At 52.2% G+C, this 18374-nt stretch overlaps 1 protein-coding gene across 1 annotated transcript; it reads left to right on the top strand.

Annotated features, from left to right (window-relative positions):
- The first annotated feature begins 311 nt into the window (after nt 1–311).
- On the top strand, nt 312–8242 carry Kcnk18 (potassium two pore domain channel subfamily K member 18). Its single transcript, XM_048334903.1, has 3 exons — nt 312–534; nt 2761–2889; nt 7413–8242. The coding sequence occupies exons 1-3, from the start codon at nt 312–314 to the stop codon at nt 8240–8242; spliced, it is 1182 nt and encodes a 393-aa protein (XP_048190860.1).
- Nucleotides 8243–18374: the final 10132 nt, after the last annotated feature.

Below are 18374 nucleotides of genomic sequence, written 5' to 3'. Positions count from 1 at the left end.
TGGGAAATGCACAATGCACAAAATGCTCCTCGTGTTGTCTTCTCAAAGCCCCTGCCGGCAGCTCCAAGGCTGGTCAGTGGAATCAATAGCAATTTGGGGCGCTTGTGGGGGCGCCGTCTGAGCAATTCTTGATGAGTTGAACATGATGGGTTCCGGCTGCTTCTTGAGTCCTGGGGGAAGCTTATCCACCATCCACTTAGCGCTGGAGCCTGGCCAGGCTGTGGCCACTCCTACTTCATTGTCAAGGCCAGGCCTGCACGCTCTGGCTTCCTCCCCAGGCTCTTCTGTCCAGCCCCAGATGCTCCAAGAGCATGGAGGCTGAGGGGCTGCCACAGACCCAGAGGTGCTGTCCCGAGGCCCTGGGGAAGCTCTTGCCCGGCCTCTGCTTTCTCTGTTGCCTGGTGACCTATGCATTGGTGGGTGCTGCGCTTTTCTCTGCCATTGAGGGCCGCCCCACCCCAGGGGAGAAAGAGGACCCCAACTTGAAGAATTATCTGAATGAGCTGTGCCTTCTCCTGCAGTGCAACCAGACAGGTAGGTGGGGTAGGGTTGGGTGACTTGGCTCTCCCAGCTGCCCGTCAGAATGCCCCAAATCTTGGGAGAACGTAGGCAGGTGACTTCTCTCAGAGCCTCAGTTTTGTCCCCTGAGCAGTGGGGAGATGAGTGGCTGTTCAGAGGTAGCATGTCCCCAAGCAGGTGCTCTCTGGGCCACAGGCCCAGCCCTATCCAATCTGGAAAGCTCTAGGGAGAGTGGTGGTTGGAGATTTGAGGATCTGGGCAAAGATGGGTGGTAGAGCTGCTCTTTAGAGTGAGGCCAGCCCAACTGAAGATTTTTTTTTTCTAGCAGCAATTATAATTTAAGAAACCACACAAGCTGGGTTTGGCTCCTACTGTGAGCCGGCAGCCCGTCCCGTCCTCTCCTGCATCCTTGCCCGTGAGGGGCTCCAGGGAGGGCTGGGAGATGAGCTGGGAGGCGGTGCTGGCACCAGTTGCTCTGTCGGCTTGCTGTGTGGTCCAGCATGGCAGAGTTCTTAGCAGTCCCTGCTGCAGGTTGGAGAGGGACATGCAATTCCAGTCCTCTCCATCACAGAGGCTCTGACAGGCAAAAGCAGACAAGGGACCTGAAGCTTCTGGAAGGCAGAGGGTACTTTACTAGAATCCCAGGCGCTGCTCACTCGTTATCTAGTTGTTAGCTTCTTTGTTGTGTTCCCTGAAGTTCACTTGCAAAGATGTATGCAAGAGATCCTGAGAAACCAAGAGAGAAGAGGGAAATAAGACAAAGGAAAAGAAAGGCTTCAGAAGTATGGGGAAGAAGAAGGCAAGATAAAGCATGGCCAGGCCTCAGCCCCCTGATCCCTGCCTCCACCCCAGACTGGACTAGGGGCTGACCGGAAGCTGGACTTGGAATAGAGACCCATCTGTAGAGGGACCCATCCCGTGTCTGACACACACAGGCCTCCTCTGTGGGCCTGGGAGGTGTTGTGTCAAGACTTTCCAACCCAGCTGCTGGGCCTGACTTGCTAGTTGCCCACGGCAGGCCCTTCTCGAGACCCCCTCCCGCAGGATCTCCAAGGTGGGCTGGAAAGCCAAAGGTTTCCCAGATGTAGAGCAGAGCAGGAGAAGCCAGAGATGATCCAACTCCGTTTATACTGGGTTTCATGGGGGATTGGAGGCCTTCAGCATGCTGGTTCAATGTAGACCCTGGGCCAAACCTTACCACACAGCATCCCACTTCATTCTCCCCAGGACTCCTCACCTTGGCTAGGAATCATCCCTGCTTTACAGATTAAGAAACTGAGGCAAGTCGGACACCAGTGGCTCATGCCTCTAGTTCTAGCTACTCAGGTGGCTGAGATGTGAGGATTGTAGTTTGAAGTGAGCCAGGGCAGAAAAGTCCCTGTGAGACTCTTATCTCCAATAAACTATTTAAAAAAAAAGCTGGAAGTGGAGCTGTGACTCAAGTGGTAGAGCACCAGCCTGAGCACAAAGAGGCTCAGGGACAGCACCTAGGCTCAGAGTTCAAGCCCCAAGGGTGGCAGAAAAACAAAACCAAAACAAAAAGCTGAGGCATGAGGAGGTGAAGCAATGTGCCCATGCTCACCAGCTAGGAAAATGGAATGAGGGATTCTGACCCAGGCATCTGACTCCAAAACCTCTCACCGCATCATGCTGCCTCACAGAGGGGGAAACTGAGGTACAGAACACAGCCTGTTGGCCACAGCTCCAGAAGTGGGTAGGGTCCGAGCGGAGCCTAGATGTCAGGGTTGTACTTTACTATGGGGGTGCCTGGGAGGTGGTGACTTCCCTGTGTACCAGGTCTGGCTCCATCCCCTCAATGTGCCCTTGTCTGGAGGGCAGCGCCCCATAGCCGGCTGCTTAAGCCCACAGAACCATCTGAGGACATCTCTAGGAGCCTCTTGGCCTCAGAGTCCATAGTTTGTATTTCCTAAAAGCGTGTCTGCTCTCAGTTGTCCAGAATTCCTGGAGACAGAACCGAGGGATTTTATACCTCTTTGAAATGGGGGTTTGGAAAGTTCCAGCAATTTCAGGGCTGAGCGTAGGTCACCTGTTCAGTACAGGATTTGAGCCACAGAAGCATCTTAAAGGGGTGACTGACATCTCTCTTGCAAAGGCCCAGCTGTGGCACTGATGGGAACCTGGGGGCCTGCCATGCTGATCTTGGGGATGACCCTGTCTCCTCCAGCTGGGGGGGGGGGGGAACTGCCACCCTGCCTCACTCTGGTCTCTCTCCTTCTTGAGCTGTGGAAGGCAGAACAAAGGAGCTGCAGGAACATCTTCGGAAAGCAAAGCCCGAGTGGCTCAAGGCCCCCGGCGACTGGTCCTTCCTGAGCGCGCTGTTCTTCTGCTGCACGGTGGTCAGCACTGTGGGTGAGTAGAAAGACCAGGGTAGGCCCCCTCCAGCCACATGGAAACCTGCCTGGGAGAGACACGAGTGGGGCGAAGAGGGGCACTTGGGGTCCCTTGGTGGGGGTGCTGGATGCGGCTGCCAGGCCGTGGGGGCTGTGTTCTAGCTGGGGATCTGGCACTGGGTAGAGTTGTTTAGGAGCCAGCGTCCTTCCTGATGATGGTGAAGCCCTGAAGTCGGGCAGAAGCCCCACGGTGTAAGGTGTGAAGCAGATCTCAGCCTTTCTTGTCCCTCCCCGATGGAACACGTGGGCGCAAAGCATCCTGCCTGCAGTGCCTGGCCCTAACCACAGGCTTCGGGGCAAGGCAGAGGTGCTCGGGGCTGACCACGGGTGTGACCATGACGCGCTCAGGGGGCTCCAAGAGCAGAGATGGGGACATGGCACCTGCCCTGCGAAGGGGCAGCCGAGCACTGAGAACACGCGTCCTCTGTATGTGGACCGTGGCCCCAGTGGGTTCTCCACATGCTGAGACAGGGCACAGGGAAGGGCCAGGAGTCCTATGAACAAAGCTCCATCGCTGCTGTTTTCTGTCTCTCACCTCATCCTCACAAGAGCCCCTGAGTGAGGTGCTGTGATCACCCCCTTCCCCAGGTGAGGGGTGCAGGCATTGCCAGCAAGGTAGTCCTGACAGGAAGCAACGATGAGATGGATGTCTCTACAACAGAGAAGCTGAGGATGGGGTTTAGTTTGCTGACCCCCTCCCGTCCCCTTCAGGAACACAGGCAGAGCTCATGAAAGCATTCTCTGCTCAGCCCTGCAGCCCCTTGGGCTGGACGTTCCACTAGATCAGAGCACCGCGGCATCTGAAAGCCTAGCCACTGAACAGCTGTGCAGCAGCAGCACCACACACCTATGACAACCCTAGTCAGACAGTGGCTATGGATCGGTAGCCTCCAAACCACTGGGTAGCTCATTAGGAATGAAAATGAATTCCCAGGCCCCATCAGCCCTGCGGCCCAACATCCCCAATGCCTGCGGATGGTGGAGGGGCACATGCTCTGTACACAAGGGCCCAACCCTGGCCACGAATCAGACTCACCTCCATATCTTTTGCCCCTTCCCCCGACCCATGGCTGGATCCTGCCCCACACCAAGTGCATCGGAATCTCTAGGGACCAGACCCAGGCGTCAGTAGTTTCCAGGGCCCTCCAGGTGGTTCTAATGGGAGCCCAGGCTGCAGATCACCCATCTAATGGAAATGCATTAGCTCCGTTTAAATCTTAAGCAAGCAAAGCCACTACCCATCTCATGAGTCAATTAGGACAGTGTGTGCCCCAGTAATTACCACCCTGTAATCAATAGTGTTTGGAGGTCCCTCTGGAATGACTACTGCTTCCTGTCTTGTTTCTCTGGGTCACCTGAAGTGTACCTGGCCTTCATGCTGGCGAAGGGACACCTGGCAGGTATGAAGCCGGCCTACGGTCAGCCATTCCCGTCTGGCTAGGTATCGTGGTAGGGAGCAGAAAAGAAAGTATTTGGGCCAGGACACATTCTAGGGCTGAGGGTATGAACTGATTGTATCAGGATGCAGCAGTGCATTAGAGGAAACCATACACTTTTCCATTCTGCAGTTCAGCATTCGGTAATTGGGGTAGTTAAGATCTTCCCTTTGCAAGGGCTCTATGTTCCCTGAGACTCGCTTCCTGGGGATGCTTTCTGGGAAGCATCGCTACTGAGTTGTAAATACAGCTCACTCACAGGGAGTTACAAAGGGGATTTCTAGAACATTCCAACCTCATGTTTGCCAAGAAGCTTGGTTCAGATTTGCACACAGATGCAAAGTCTTCGTAGGGAAGGTACAGACCCTTGTTAGCTGTGGATTGAGTGGCTGAGTGACCCCAGACAGGTCACTAAACTTCTCTTTTCTTGTCCATCAGATGCAGGTAATAAGATTAGCATTCAAGAGTTTTGACTCTAAAAGATATTACGAATCTTACATTCTCTCTTTCTCTCTCTCTCTCTCGTGTGTGTGTGTGTGTGTGTGTGTGTGTGTGTGTGTGTGTGTGTGTGTGTGTGTCCTCTCTGTCTCTCTGACTCCCTCTCTCTTTTGAATCAAAATAAGTCTAACCAGGCCAGGTGTTGGTGGCTCACGTCTGTAATCCTAGCTACTCAGGAGGCTGAGATTTGAGGATCTTGGTTCAAAGCAAAGCTGGGCAGGAAAGTCTGTGAGAATCTTATGGCCAATTAACCACCAAAAAGCCAGAAGTGGAGCTGTGGCTCTACCTTGAGCAAAAGAGCTCAGGGACAGTGCCTAGGTCCTGAGTTCTAGCCCCAGGAATGGCAAACAAACAAACAAACCCTGCCCACCACATGGGCAGCCCTTTCTCAAGGCTTCCCGGGAGCCTTTGCATATGCTGCCGCAGCTGGCTAGTTCTTGGTTTCCCTCTCCATCTGTTTGAGACACCTCACCAGGGAAACGTTTCCAAACCTATATCCAGAATGGTCTCTCCTTTGTTCTAAGGACCTGGAGCGCAGCCCACTATCCCCTTCCTGGGAGGGCTCTTTGATTTGGGATGACAAACCCACCCGTGTGGTTCTGCCCCTCGCAGCACACGCGGAGGCTCAGGGAAGCTGGATCTCATATCCACCTTGTCTATCACACACGCAGGAAGCACTCAATACATGCTCACTGGCAGTGTGAATGCACACATGTAGTTAGCTAACCTTGGCACCAAGGGGTTGCCCCATGGGACCAGTCAGAGCAGTGTGGGGTGCTTTGACATGGAGGTGAGGGGTTTGGTGAGAGCCTCTGAGGGCCGTAGCCCCTCCTTCCCCTGGGACCAGGTGACAAGGGCGCCCCATAGCCCTTGCCCACCCCCGCCAGGCCGAGCCTACAAGAGCTTCCAGTCTGGCACGCAGCCTACTTAGAAATTGCCTTCAAATTAATTTACATAATTGGGCTGAATTTTTTTGTATCAATCATCCTTTATGACATCAAACATTAACTACAGGCATTAAACTCGGCATCTTTTCCCTCTGTTGGTTGGAGCTCTGGGTGTCCATGCTGGCTCACCCTCTTTCTGCACCTGGGGCGTGGGGAGGGGAGAGGAGGAAGGAGCAGCTCCTTTTGAGTGCAGACACCCCGGCCCAGCCCTCCTCGGCTGGACTGGTTCTCACTGCTGGAAAGGCCCAGTCCTGATGACAGGCATTCATTGCAATGGAGAGCACCGGCCGGAGCCTGGAGAGCTTGCGTATGGTCTGGATCAAGCCATTTTATTATCCCGTGCCTCAGTTTCCCCATTTGTACTCAACCAGAGCCCATGCTCAGAGACAAGGACAGTGCATTCATCACTCACACCTCCCTCTAGTCATTATGTAAGTAGGTGAAAACCCAAGAGACAAGTAACAGACAACTAAACGGGGCTGGGACTTGAACCAAGGCCACCAGTTTGCAGATGCTGGGTACTAATGGCTTTGTTGTCATTTATGACCTGTCTCACCTGCCACAGTGGCTCTGAAGGCAGTTGTATGCGCACTGCTGCAATGGTACGTGCACTACTGTGCACACTATTGTTAACACAAGCCAGCTGAGAGGTCAGGCATTCCAGGGAAGACAAGCTCCTTGGAAGTGGAGCTGCAGCTCAAGTGGTAGAATGCAAGCTTTAAGTGAATAAGCTACGCGATAGCTTCCAGCCCCAGCTCAAGACCCACACTGATACATACGTGCCATGCGTGTACGTGCACACACACACACACACACACACACATCTGGTAGTTGCTGCTTCTGATCCTCTCTGCCCCTCCACGAAGCCAGGCAAGTGGCATATGCTTGAGATGAATATTTTCAGTTTTCATTCATTTATTTTCAGGTTGAGCCTGAGGTCTTGCAAATACTAAGTACTTTTTTTTTCTGGTCCTGGGGCTTGAACTCTGGGCCTGGGCACTGACTGAGCTGCTTTTACTCAAGGCGGGTACTCTACCACAGGAGCCACAGCGCCATTTATGGATTTTTTGAGTAGTTTATTGGAGATAAGAGTCTCAGAGAGTTTGCTGCACAGGCTGGCTGCGAATCGCTATCCTCGGATATCAGCCTCCGGAATAGCTAGGATTACAGGCGTGAGCTACCACTGGCCCGCTCTATTTTACCGTTAGATTATGCTCCCAGCTTGAGATGATTCTTTTTGTTTGTCAGGTTGTTTTTCTTTTTTGGTGCCTAGAACTAGGGTTGGACCTCAGACACGGTCCCTAAGCTTTTTTGCTCAAGGCTAGCACTCTACCACTTGAGCCACAGCGCCACTTCTGGCCTTTGGCTGGTTAATTGGAGGTTAGTGTCTCATTGGACTTTGCTGCCCCCACTGTCTTTGAACCGCAATCCTCCTCAGAGCTCAGCCTCCCGTGACTAGAATGACAGGCATGAGCCGCTAGTGCCTGCTGAGATGCCCCTTTTTAAACGCCATGTGTGAAATTTCCTGTCAGGGGACAAGTGACAGGCTTCCTGGGGGAGGAGGGGAGCACACCACAAGCCTAGGCTCTGTTCTTTTTCAGGTTACGGCCACATGTACCCTGTCACCAGGCTTGGCAGGCTCCTGTGCATGCTCTACGCGCTCTTTGGCATCCCTTTGATGTTCCTGGTCCTCACAGACATAGGTGACATCCTGGCAACGGTCTTATCCAGGTCTTACAATCGATTCCGAACGCTCTCCTTCTTGCCTGGGTCATCCTCCTCTCCTTCCTCTGGCTGCTGCTCCTGGCTTCTCTGTAGGAAGAAGCCCGAGGCCAAACCGGAGGACGTGGCCAGGCCTCCCATCCTGGTGGTCCCTGACATCGTGGTAGAGGCTGAGGAGCTCCAGGGCCCCAAGCCAGGCAGGTGTCCTTTAGCTCCAAGCTGCAACATGGAGCTGTTTGAGAGACTTGTTGCAGGAGAGAAACCGAACAGGTTGCAACCACCCCTGAGGGCGGTGGAAAGAAGCAGCTCGTGTCCCGAGCTGATGCTGGGGAGGCTGTCCTGCTCCATCATCAGCAACCTGGACGAGGTGGGCCGGCAGGTGGAGAAGCTGGACATCCCCCTCCCCGTCATCGCCCTCGTGGTCTTCGCCTACATTTCCTGTGCTGCCCTCATCCTGCCTTTCTGGGAGACGGAGCTGGGCTTCGAGGACGCCTTCTACTTCTGCTTCGTCACACTGACTACCATCGGCTTTGGTGACATTGTGTTGGTGCATCCTCATTTCTTCCTCTTCCTCTCCATTTATATCATTATCGGGATGGAGATTCTGTTCATTGCTTTCAAGCTGATGCAGAACAGGCTCATTCACATCTATAAGAACCTTATGCTGTTCTTTGCACGAGGGAAGTTTTACCGGCTTGTGAGAAAGTAAGGCTCCCTCATCTCTCCCAATAGACCTGCGGTGGGCCACGGACAGTGTGGCTGGAGCTTACGGCACTGAAGCCAGTTGTCTGAGACCTTGGCTTGGAGACAAATCCTGCATGAAGGCCAAGTTCAATATCCCCGGCCTGTGACCCATCTCACCAATACCCTTTTCCTCAGGGCAGAAGGAAAACCCACCACCCTCGTTCTAAGTCCCCTTTATTCCCCTGCCTGCAGTTTGGGTTATTTCCTTGTGTTCCTGGGGTATTGAACCCAGGTACCCCAGGACCTTATGTATGCTAGGCAGATACTCTACCACTGAGTTACATTCTCCACATCCCTGACTGCATTTTATTTTAAAGCACTACTTTCAACAGATGAAAGCAAAAACCTTTGGATGTTACTGGTTGCCTGTGACAAAAATTACCTTTGTTTTTGGAATATGTTCCTTCAGCTATGTTAAAAAATAACAACAAAAACAAAAACCCTGAACTGCCCCCTGCCACCTGATGAGAGCGCTAGCCTGAGCAACCTCTTTATTCTTGGACGACTGCATGAATGCATGCAAGAATAGCTCCAGCCCAGCCACTATTGCCACTCAATGAATTGTCTCCTGTGTTTCCAAGGGCCTGGGAGGCCATAGCTCTCACTAATTGACACTTGGATGGCATCTCTTGAGTGAGTTGGCTGACGTGAGGGCCACCAGCTGAATGGATGAATTGGTCCACGGAAGGGTTGGCCCTTGCTGGGTGGCTATCCTGTCCAGCTGCTCCCGAGTGGGTTGCCATGTGCACTGGGAATGGGTCACCCACCCATATGTCCTGGCATTCCAGCTGAGGACTGCTTTTGGCCACTAAAGTGGGAGCCTGTGCCAGGCCAGTCAGAAGTGCGAAGAAGCTTTTTGGAGCAGCTTTCAATCAATGACTAATGGGGCTAACGGGAGCCATTATTCAATGACTCATGGAGTGGAGCAATGGTGCCCCACTTCCTGGCCCCTCTCCTAGGACAGCTCTGGAGCATGCGCCATTCTGTCTCTCCATGTCTCTGTAGATTGGAGTCTCTGTAGCAGCCTCCTTCATCTCCAACCCTCCCTCATTCTCCACTCCTCTCCTAGCCTTCCTGAGAGCCTCCCACAGAGCCTCTGCTGGGGAGGGGTGGGCAGGTGAGCTGTGGGCACACTCCTGGAAGGGCATGCCTCTTTCGCGACTTGGTTATTAGAAATTGTTATTGTTCTTTGTTTTTAGAAATATTGTATGACTACATCCTGCTTTTTTTTTTTGGACAGTCTTTCAAAGATCAACTAGTCCTGTGATTAGCAAGCATTTGTATCTGGAGATAAATGGTGGACAATGGGGAAATCAAGGTAGACTAGCAGGAAGTTCAAGTTGGAAAAGCAAGGGTGTGATCTCTCAAGTCTTCACTGCTTTGTCTTAGGCTCTGGTCACTGCCAGGGGCTGGGGTCTCCTCTTTTCTACCATGACACATTCTCTATCCCTTCAGCCCTTGAAGACCTACCTCGGGAATGGAGCTGACACCATATGAGCAACAACCAAGGAACGGCATGGTACGTGGTGGTGGAATTCCAGACAGCAGTCCCAGGGGCAAGGGGCTGTATGGAAATCACATTCCTCAAGCCACAAAAGCCCTAGGCTGCAGTGCAGCCAAAGTGCTTCTAAGCCACACACAGAAGGGGATGGCTTCGATCAAGATGCATGGTACTCATAAACTGACATGTTGAGTTGAAATCCTTTGTACAACTACCTAGTAATAATAAATAAATAACCACCATAAGTCCAAATGCATTCAGGATGTCCATGCAAGTGGGAGCATGAGGTTCAGCCTCAGATCCACAGAGCTCATTGGTGCTGTTTCCCAGACTCAGAGCATCCAAAGATGAGTCAGGTGTATGCCCAGAAACCTACAAGGGACTTCATCACAGCAAGCATTGAGCCCTCAGCCACTCCTCACTTGACATGAACAATGGAAGCTCCTTCTCCTTGCTTACCTCATTTGCTGCCCAGCATTCTTCCATGCCTCTACAGAGCTTTCCCAGGATTAATGTCCCACTCCTCATTTCTCACTCCTATCTCAGCTGTCCCATATTGCTGTCACCTTGGGCTGGTTACTTGTGTCCCTACATAGGAATGTGAATTTGTGGTTCTCAGCTTTGAGGGTACACTGGCACCTGGGAGCTTCAACACAAATCCCTCCACCCTCCCTCTTCATCTTGGTCACTCTGAATGGTGTGATCATTAGTTTTTCATCTCTGCGATGAAAGGCCTAGGAAAAACAACTACATGGAGGAGAGATTTCTTTTGGCTTGTGGTATCAGTCCATGGTCATTTGGTTTTGTGTTTCTGGGTCTGTGAGGAGGTGGAACATCATGGCGTCAATGGTGTGGTAGAGCAAAGCTGCTCACTACATGGTAGCCAGGAAGGAGAGCAGGTAGAGGCCAGGGACAAGATATATACTTCAAAGACACACTCCTCCGTGAGCCTTCAATCAGGCTCTACCTCCTAAGGAACCACAGTACCAACTCATCAGCAAATTAAGTCACTGATGAAGTTAATGCCCACATGATTCACTTGCTTCTCAAGAGCATCTCCAGCTGAAGCCCAAACCACCAACTCTAGAGTGTGTTGAGGAGACACTTCCTATCTAAACCATTATAATACTTTACCATAGACGGAGGGGAGCTAAATCATCACCCATTGATTTCTCACGGTTGTAAAGCCAGGAAGAACAAGAGCAGAAGGAACGGTGAGGATCTGGCTAAGGCCTTCTTATCATGTGTCATGGATCCCATTCTTCTTTCCATATGGCACTAATTCCATCCTGAGTGTCCCACCCCTGTGATCTCTCCTAAAACTAATCAGCCCCTAGAAGTCCCACCCACCTTGGGAGGTAGAATTTCAACAGATGATTTGGGTGGGGATGAACACAAACGGGCATTCTGTAGAATTTTCTCCCATCCCTAAATTCAGACATCATTGGCCTGGGGTGCTGTCTGGACATTGGGGCTTCTCAAAGGTTCCAGGGTGGCCCCCATGCGCAGCCAGAGTTGAGTGCCCTTCTCCCTTAGAATAGATGAAGACTTGCCTTCCAGGCTCCATCTACCTTGGGCCTCCTCTAAGCAGTGTCCCTAGACCGCTGGACCTGGTCATTCTTGTCTTTTCCACACTTCCGTTGTGTCTTCTAAATCTATCATCACTTCCCCTCTTCTGTCATGATCCAACTCTGAATTATCCAGATGAACCAATCGTGTCTTTTTCATCATCTTGCTTCCCCACAGTCATCCTCCCACCCCCACCTTGCAGGGTCTGTCATAGATCAGAGTGCTGAAGGCAGAGCTTTCAGATAGGGGAAGGGAAACTGGAGGGGCCAGCGATCAGGAATTCTAGCAGATTTCCAGTTGGAGCGGTTCCTAACCTTTTCCAAATACAGCTCCTTCTGATGATGAGAGGATACTTCCTGCCCGGCCTGGGATCTTTTCTCTCTTTTGGGTGGGTATGTGGGGGGAATCCCACCAGGATAACCAGCAGCTTGCAGCTCTATGGGTGTGGCTAAAGGGTCTCAGCTTGACCAAAGTCCACCTCTCAAATTTGGAAACCTGGATGTTTCTCCAGAGGTTCCTGGATCTGGAGGGAGGAGAAATTTTGGAGGTCGCCTGCTGTTGTCTCTCACCTATGAGTGCAGAAAAATGTCCTGTCTCATCAAACCATTCATCTGTGACCCTCCTGTATCTGGATCTGAATCTTGGGGTCCTGTAGGGCAGCACAGCCTGGGAAGTACAGTAGGCATGCACTTCCCTGAGTGACCAACAGAGGGCGTGGCCAGGATGCCTGGACCCTGCGGTGCTCAGGGACCAGCAGGTGGCACCAGTCTCTTATAGGACCAGTAGGTGACAGCTCAGCCACTGTTCTGCACTGCTAAGGAAAGGGCCTACCAGGTCCCTGGGGTTGTGGAGGACAGGAGGACATAAATGCCCATCCCATAGCATTCCTCGCTAAATGCAGACATCAATGGTCCCCCAAGGGAAGGGAGTCACCTCAGACTCTTGTCTGTGTCTCTGTCCCTGCCTGAGATGAGTAACATTCCATTACTGTCCTCTGCCCCTGGACTCACACGTGTTCCCGGCTCATCTCAGTGTGTGAAATGTTACCCCTTCAGTCATCACGGCTCGTCAGTGTCCTGTAACTCCCTCCACTATTGGCTCCCTTCTCCCTGGCATTTTTATGGGGGAGGGGAGCAGCTTACAGGAGATACCCTGGAGCTCTGAGCATATCCAGATCCTGGCCAGCTGGAAACCCCCTTTGGGGGTGAGATATACCAACTCTGGGCTGTGGTTTTGTTTTTTGCCTCTCACACTGCTGAGTGGCTCTAGTCAGTGGACTTGAGTATCTCCGGGTTAGGGTAGATGCAGGACAGACAGGGAGGGACAGGACAGGCCTCCTGGGAGGGCCACTGGGGATGGACAAGTTGGGATCTAGGAAACCTCGCTGTGCCTGGGATGTGGCACCAGCATGGTGCCGACATAGGAAAGTCCTCAGAGAACATGTGTTGCTGGCACAAATCCCCATTAACAGGCTACCCAGATGGTCAATGCTGGCTGGTATTTAGGTCAAAGCCTTTGCCCCTGACAGCTTGTGCTGGGATCGGCTTGCCAGTACTACGGGAATCTTCCCTGCCTTCCCCAATTTGGGGAAACCTGGACAAGCTCCAGCAGGCGGAACTTGGGAGGAAGGATTATATTTCTCCTGGCTGCCACTAATCAACCATCAAGGGCTAGGTGATTTCCTGGGAAGCTGGCCACACTTTGGCTCAGGATCTCTTCCTTACTTGGGAATTCTGGGAGTCCCCTGGCTGGGGGAGGGGAGGCTAGGATGTGCTGGCATGCTGGTATGTTTTTGTACTTGTCAGTGTTATAAAGTTTATACTTTGGTTTTTAAAATTCATTCTAAATAAATATTTGTGTTCATAAATAATTTCAAGTGGTTATTTTGTCTTTTTTATTTATATTTATTTATTTATTTTGCCAGTCCTGGGCCTTGGACTCAGGGCATGAGCACTGTCCCTGGCTTCTTTTTGCTCAAGGCTAGCACTTTGCCACTTGAGTCACAGCGCCACTTCTGGCTGTTTTCTATATATGTGGTACTGGGGAATCGAACCCAGGGCTTCATGTATACGAGGCAAACACTCTTGCCACTAGGCCATATCCCCAGCCCTCGTCTTCTTCTTCTTCTTTTTTTTTTTTTGCTAGTCCTGGGCCTTGAACTCAGGGCCTGAGCACTGTCCCTGGCTTCATTTTGCTCAAGGCTAGCACTCTACCTCTGGAGGCACAGCACCATTTCTGGGTTTTTCTATATATGTGGTGTTGAGGAATTGAACAAACAAACCCCAAAGCAAAGTGACTGGCTCAAGTAACAAAACACTTTCCGGAGCAAGTGTAGAACCCTGAATTCACTCCCACCTCCCTCATTCGCCATCCACCCCCAAAGTTACCCACCTTGACGGACTATTGTGAGGCTCAAACGACAGAACGTCCAGAGAGCACTGTGGCATTCTGATCAGATGTGCGAAGGGAAAAACCCACCCAGCTGTCCCCCTTGCTATGTTTAGGAAGCCACACGGGCAGATCTCTGCTCGCTCCAGCACCACCCACCTCCCTCCCACATCTGGCTGGGGATAAAGGTAAATTGCAAGGTGTGAACCTCAGGCCTGGGCCTGGTAGACTTGGCAATGGCTCACACCACACTCTCAATATGCTCCTGCTGAGGCCGGGGGTCTCCAGGCCCAGGCGGAACGGGCAGCCCCTCCCCCAGGTGGGTATCGGCACACGAGATGGCCATCTCCCACAGAGGCTCACTTACGCCTGATGGATATTTGGGTACCACTGTGCTTCTCCAGCCTGTTCTTGTCGGTTCTTTTTTAAAATTTTTGGTGCCGGTGCTGGGGCTTGAACTCAGGTCTTTGTGCTCCTGCTAGGCTTTTTCACTCAAGGTTGGTCTTCTGTTAGTTGAACCACACCTCCACTTCTATCTGTTTTTGCCGGTTCATTGGAGATAAGAGTCTCTTGCATTTGTCTGCTTGAGCTGGCTTTGAACCTTGATTCTCAAACCTCAGCCTCCTGAGTAGCTAGGACTGCAGGCATGAGCCACTGGCGCCGGGCTTCTGGTTACTTTCTTTGTAGTCTCTGAAACACCACACATGCTTGGTACTCTGCCACCTGTTTTGCTGGCCCTCCACATGGTTCCAGGTACTCTGGGACTTGTGCCCTTTGCTTCTTGTCTGTCTTTACTCTTTCCCCACTCTCGGCACATTGGTGGATATCAATGCCGTCTCCAGCCGTGACCTCCCCGCACGGTTCCAGCCTCCCGGCTGCCCACGCCACGCTCCACCTCGGTGAGGCAGCTCCAGCCTTCCTGGGGCTGGAGCCACCATCTGGAGGCAGCCTCTGCTCCCCTCTTCTCCCCACAAGCCGGGAGGGGCCTGCCTGCATGCCTGGCAAGGAAGTGACGTCCCAGAAATCGCCAGCAGCTGCTTCCAGGTGGAGCTGGGCACTTGTTAGTTTCAGAAGCATCCAGGTGACTCTGGTTACATTCACACAGGAGCCCGCAGTCAATGCCTTCTGGGCACCAGGCCCTGGGTCACAGCTCTACAGAAGGGAGTTCAGCGGTGTCGCACAGAGGAGCTGCTCAGGCATGTTTGTCAGACTCCTGGTCCCCCAGATTGAGCCTTTATGACATGTGGGGTGACCTTGATTCCCGTGTTCCCCACTCAGTGCTCTTGAAGTCAGGCAGATGTTGTGGCTGGCAGCAGGGTGGCCAGGTCAGGTGATAGGGGCATGCAGGGTTGTTGCCATAGCAACAGATGTGCATCACAATTGATCAGGGAACTTTGAAGTTGACTTGGACAAAGAGTATCTCTGGCTCGGATGCAAATTGTGGCCCCTTTCATCCTCCTCAGCCTTTTAGGGTCCTGCTTTTATTCTTGCTATTTAGATCAGAGAATAAGCTGCTCTCAAGTGCTGTAAATACAAACACAAGCCATTAAGGATCCTTCATGAGGTTCAAGCCCCCTCTAGTATCTTTAAAAAGTAGCTGAGTTTGTAGAAAAGCAGAGAAGATAGTGTTGAGACCAGAGTGCTGCCTGCCTGTCTCCTGCCATATCAGTGCTTACTGAGCATCTATTGCATGTCAAGAGCAGACAAGGGCTGGGAATATGGCCTAGTGGTAGAGTGCTTGCCTCGTATACATGAAGCCCTGGGTTCGATTCCCCAGCACCACATATATAGAAAATGGCCAGAAGTGGCGCTGTGGCTCAAGTGGCAGTGTTAGCCTTAAGCAAAAAGAAGCCAGGGACCATGCTCAGGCCCTGAGTTCAAGCCCCAGGACTGGCCAAAAAAAAAAAAAAAAAAAAGCAGACAAAATGGGAGCGGGTATTCCGTGCAGAACAAGACTGACCAGTCACACGTAGAGCAGTGGCTCAAGTGCCAGACACCATCCTTGAGTGGAGAAACAAAGACTCACTAGTCCTCTGATCTCCCGGGGATTACAGTCAGGATTGACTCTGTGCCTCAGTTTCCCCAGTGTATACTAAATGGCCCAGGAGTTTCAGTGAAGATCCTACTCCCCTACCCCTGTTTGGCCTGCGTAATTTTTGTTTGCTATGAGTTTTGTTGTGTTGTCAGTTGTTTTTGCTGCCACCAGTCTTATGCTTCATGAGCTCACTCAGCTTTCTTGCTATGGTGGCGTTTCACCGCTTGAGCCACACTTTCAGCCAAGATCTCTGCTTGTTAATTGGAAATGGAGTCTCAAGAACTTTTCTCCCAAGGCTGGCTTCAAACCATCCTCCGGATCTCAGCTTCCTGAGTAGCTGGGACAATTGTATGCAGCCAGCACCCCAGCTTTTGCTCTGTTTTACATATTCAGCTTCCCATGCCATTAAAAAAGTGTGAATATAAATGAAAAATAGGGCCCCAAATTCCCCAGTTTTCTCCGAATAGAATGTTCTTTGCTGTTGAGGACCACAGATGCCACAGGCCAGTACATAGCATGGCGATTCAAGCCTGCGAGGGGTGGGGTATGGACATCTGCCTTCATTTCGAATGAAGCAAAGCCCTGGGAGGGAGCTGCTTGTCCTCTTCCTCCCCCCAGATAACCAAGCGTTTCCCTTCTGGATATCTGCTGGCAGACCTGGGACCCCACCTGGGCCTCGAGCCCTCCCACCTCCCTTGCCCTTGCTTCTCAGAGCTCGACAGGGACAGCATTGCCGTCCCTGAGCCCCATCCAGCTGCCATCCACACGTTGTGGCTGTGCCTTCTCAGCTCATGTTTGTCCACCGAGCATCAGCTGAGGCCAGCAGGCCCGGTGCACACCCGGAGTGGGGGCCTCCCCTCCCGGCCACTGCCTCTTCCTTCCCAGCCAGTGACCAAGGGACACCATGCCCATTGACAATAACAACCAGGCTGGGAACTGACGGGGGTTGGGGCAAGGGTAGGGGTATGGGGTACTGCCCTCTCTTGCCCCAAGGAGCTGCAAGAAACAGTCCAGTTGCATCCAACCCCACATCTGGCCTATGCTACCCAATCCACCATGTTTTCCCCTAGGCTGCGTCTCCTATTTATTTCTCTGGGATTCACTGTCTGTCTCTCTCAGAGGCTCGATGAATGCAAAGGGCAGAGATTCCAGTTATAGATGGGCTTGTATCCAACACCCTGAGCTTGGCAGTGTCACCCAGAAGTGGGCTTCACGGCTGGGACTCTCTGCAAGGCAGCTAGCACCTGGTCTTCTAGGCTGGTGGATGTCAGGGCCCCTGGTCACTCTGTCCATGGAGAACAGTTCCATTTTGCTTAGGGCCCCAGCCTCACCCCTTTCTTTCTCCACCCCCTGGATCCGTCTTACTCCTTCTTAAGTCTGCATCTTCATTCCCAGTCCTTTAGGTTCTGGGAGCCAGGGGCTCTAATGCCTAAGTCCAACTCCTAGCTCTGTTTGTTTGCTTTTGCTTTAGTTATTTTCCAGATAGGGTTTCATGCTTTTGCCAGAATCACGATCCTCCTATCTCCACCTCTGCTTATTGGTTGAGAAGGGGCTGCATTAAGTCATTGTCCAGGCTGGCTTTGAACTACCATCCTCTCAATCCCAGCTTCCCAAGCTGCTGGGATTGAAAGTGTGAGCTCCTGTTCCTTGCCCTTTTTGCAAGTGACATATGAACTTTTATAGTAAAGCAAAAGCACAATACACTTAAAAAACAAAACAGTTACCGATGTGGTTTGCCACGCTCAAAATACGTTTACTAAAATCCACTTCCAAAGGGGCAGTGACTGCACAGGCAGGATAGGCGTTGTTCTGGAAGGAGTGGCTGGGGTCTCTCGCTCTCTCTCTTCTTCTCTGGGGTTTTATCCTGACCTGGGATTCACTGAACAATTATGCTTTAAGTAGTTTACATCCTTTTGATCTGTAGGATCCACCGCCCAGTGGAAGTATGAGAAAAGAACAGCAGGGGCTTCCGGTAGAAAAAAAACCAAAACAAACCATGGAAGTGCAGAAAATTTCACCTGAGAAGTGGTATCTTCACATACCCTCCACTTCCACTCTCTGGAACAGACTGCCATCATCCCTGCAGGTAGGCAGGGTGAGCGGGCACAGTGGGTGGGGGGTGGGGGGCCCGTGGGGGGGCACGGTGAGTGGGCAAGGTGGGGCAGGGCATAGGGGTGGGCGGGGCAGGCAAGGTGGGCGGGCGCGGTGGGTGGGGCATTGTAGGTGGGGTGCAGTGGAGGGGGGAGGGTGTGGTGGGCGGGGCGCGGTGGAGCATCAAAGAGGCCTGGATGTCCAGTGTGCACACCGTTGTCACTTAGACCAGAGGCTCTCAAGGGACTTGCGTAAACAGCTTTAGGGACACAGGAACAACGTTACTGGAAACTTCCTAACGAATTTCCAGGATTTTTCTCATCCTATAGCAAAGGGCTTGTAGGAGCCATCCAGCCTCTCCACGCTGCCTCCGAGGGGATCACTCCTGCTCTGCCTTCCTAAGAGGGGTTGGGATTGTGAGATCCAGAACTTCAGGATAGGAATTAAGAAGTGATCCTGTTAAAAGCACCTCCGGGCACCTGCGGGAGTAGGTTGGCCAGAATGTTCCCCAAA

Source organism: Perognathus longimembris, chromosome 2 (assembly GCF_023159225.1).
Source record: "Perognathus longimembris pacificus isolate PPM17 chromosome 2, ASM2315922v1, whole genome shotgun sequence".
Taxonomy (NCBI): Eukaryota; Metazoa; Chordata; class Mammalia; order Rodentia; family Heteromyidae; genus Perognathus; species Perognathus longimembris.
This window is presented reverse-complemented; position numbering and strand designations above follow the sequence as displayed.

Excerpts from the sequence above, each read along its gene's own strand:
- Kcnk18 (XM_048334903.1), top strand. The coding sequence starts at position 312 with ATGGAGGCTGAGGGGCTGCCACAGACCCAGAGGTGCTGTCCCGAGGCC. Across the intron at positions 535-2,760 it reads CCTGCAGTGCAACCAGACAG|CTGTGGAAGGCAGAACAAAG; the intron begins GTAGGTGGGGTA and ends CTCCTTCTTGAG. Across the intron at positions 2,890-7,412 it reads CACGGTGGTCAGCACTGTGG|GTTACGGCCACATGTACCCT; the intron begins GTGAGTAGAAAG and ends GTTCTTTTTCAG.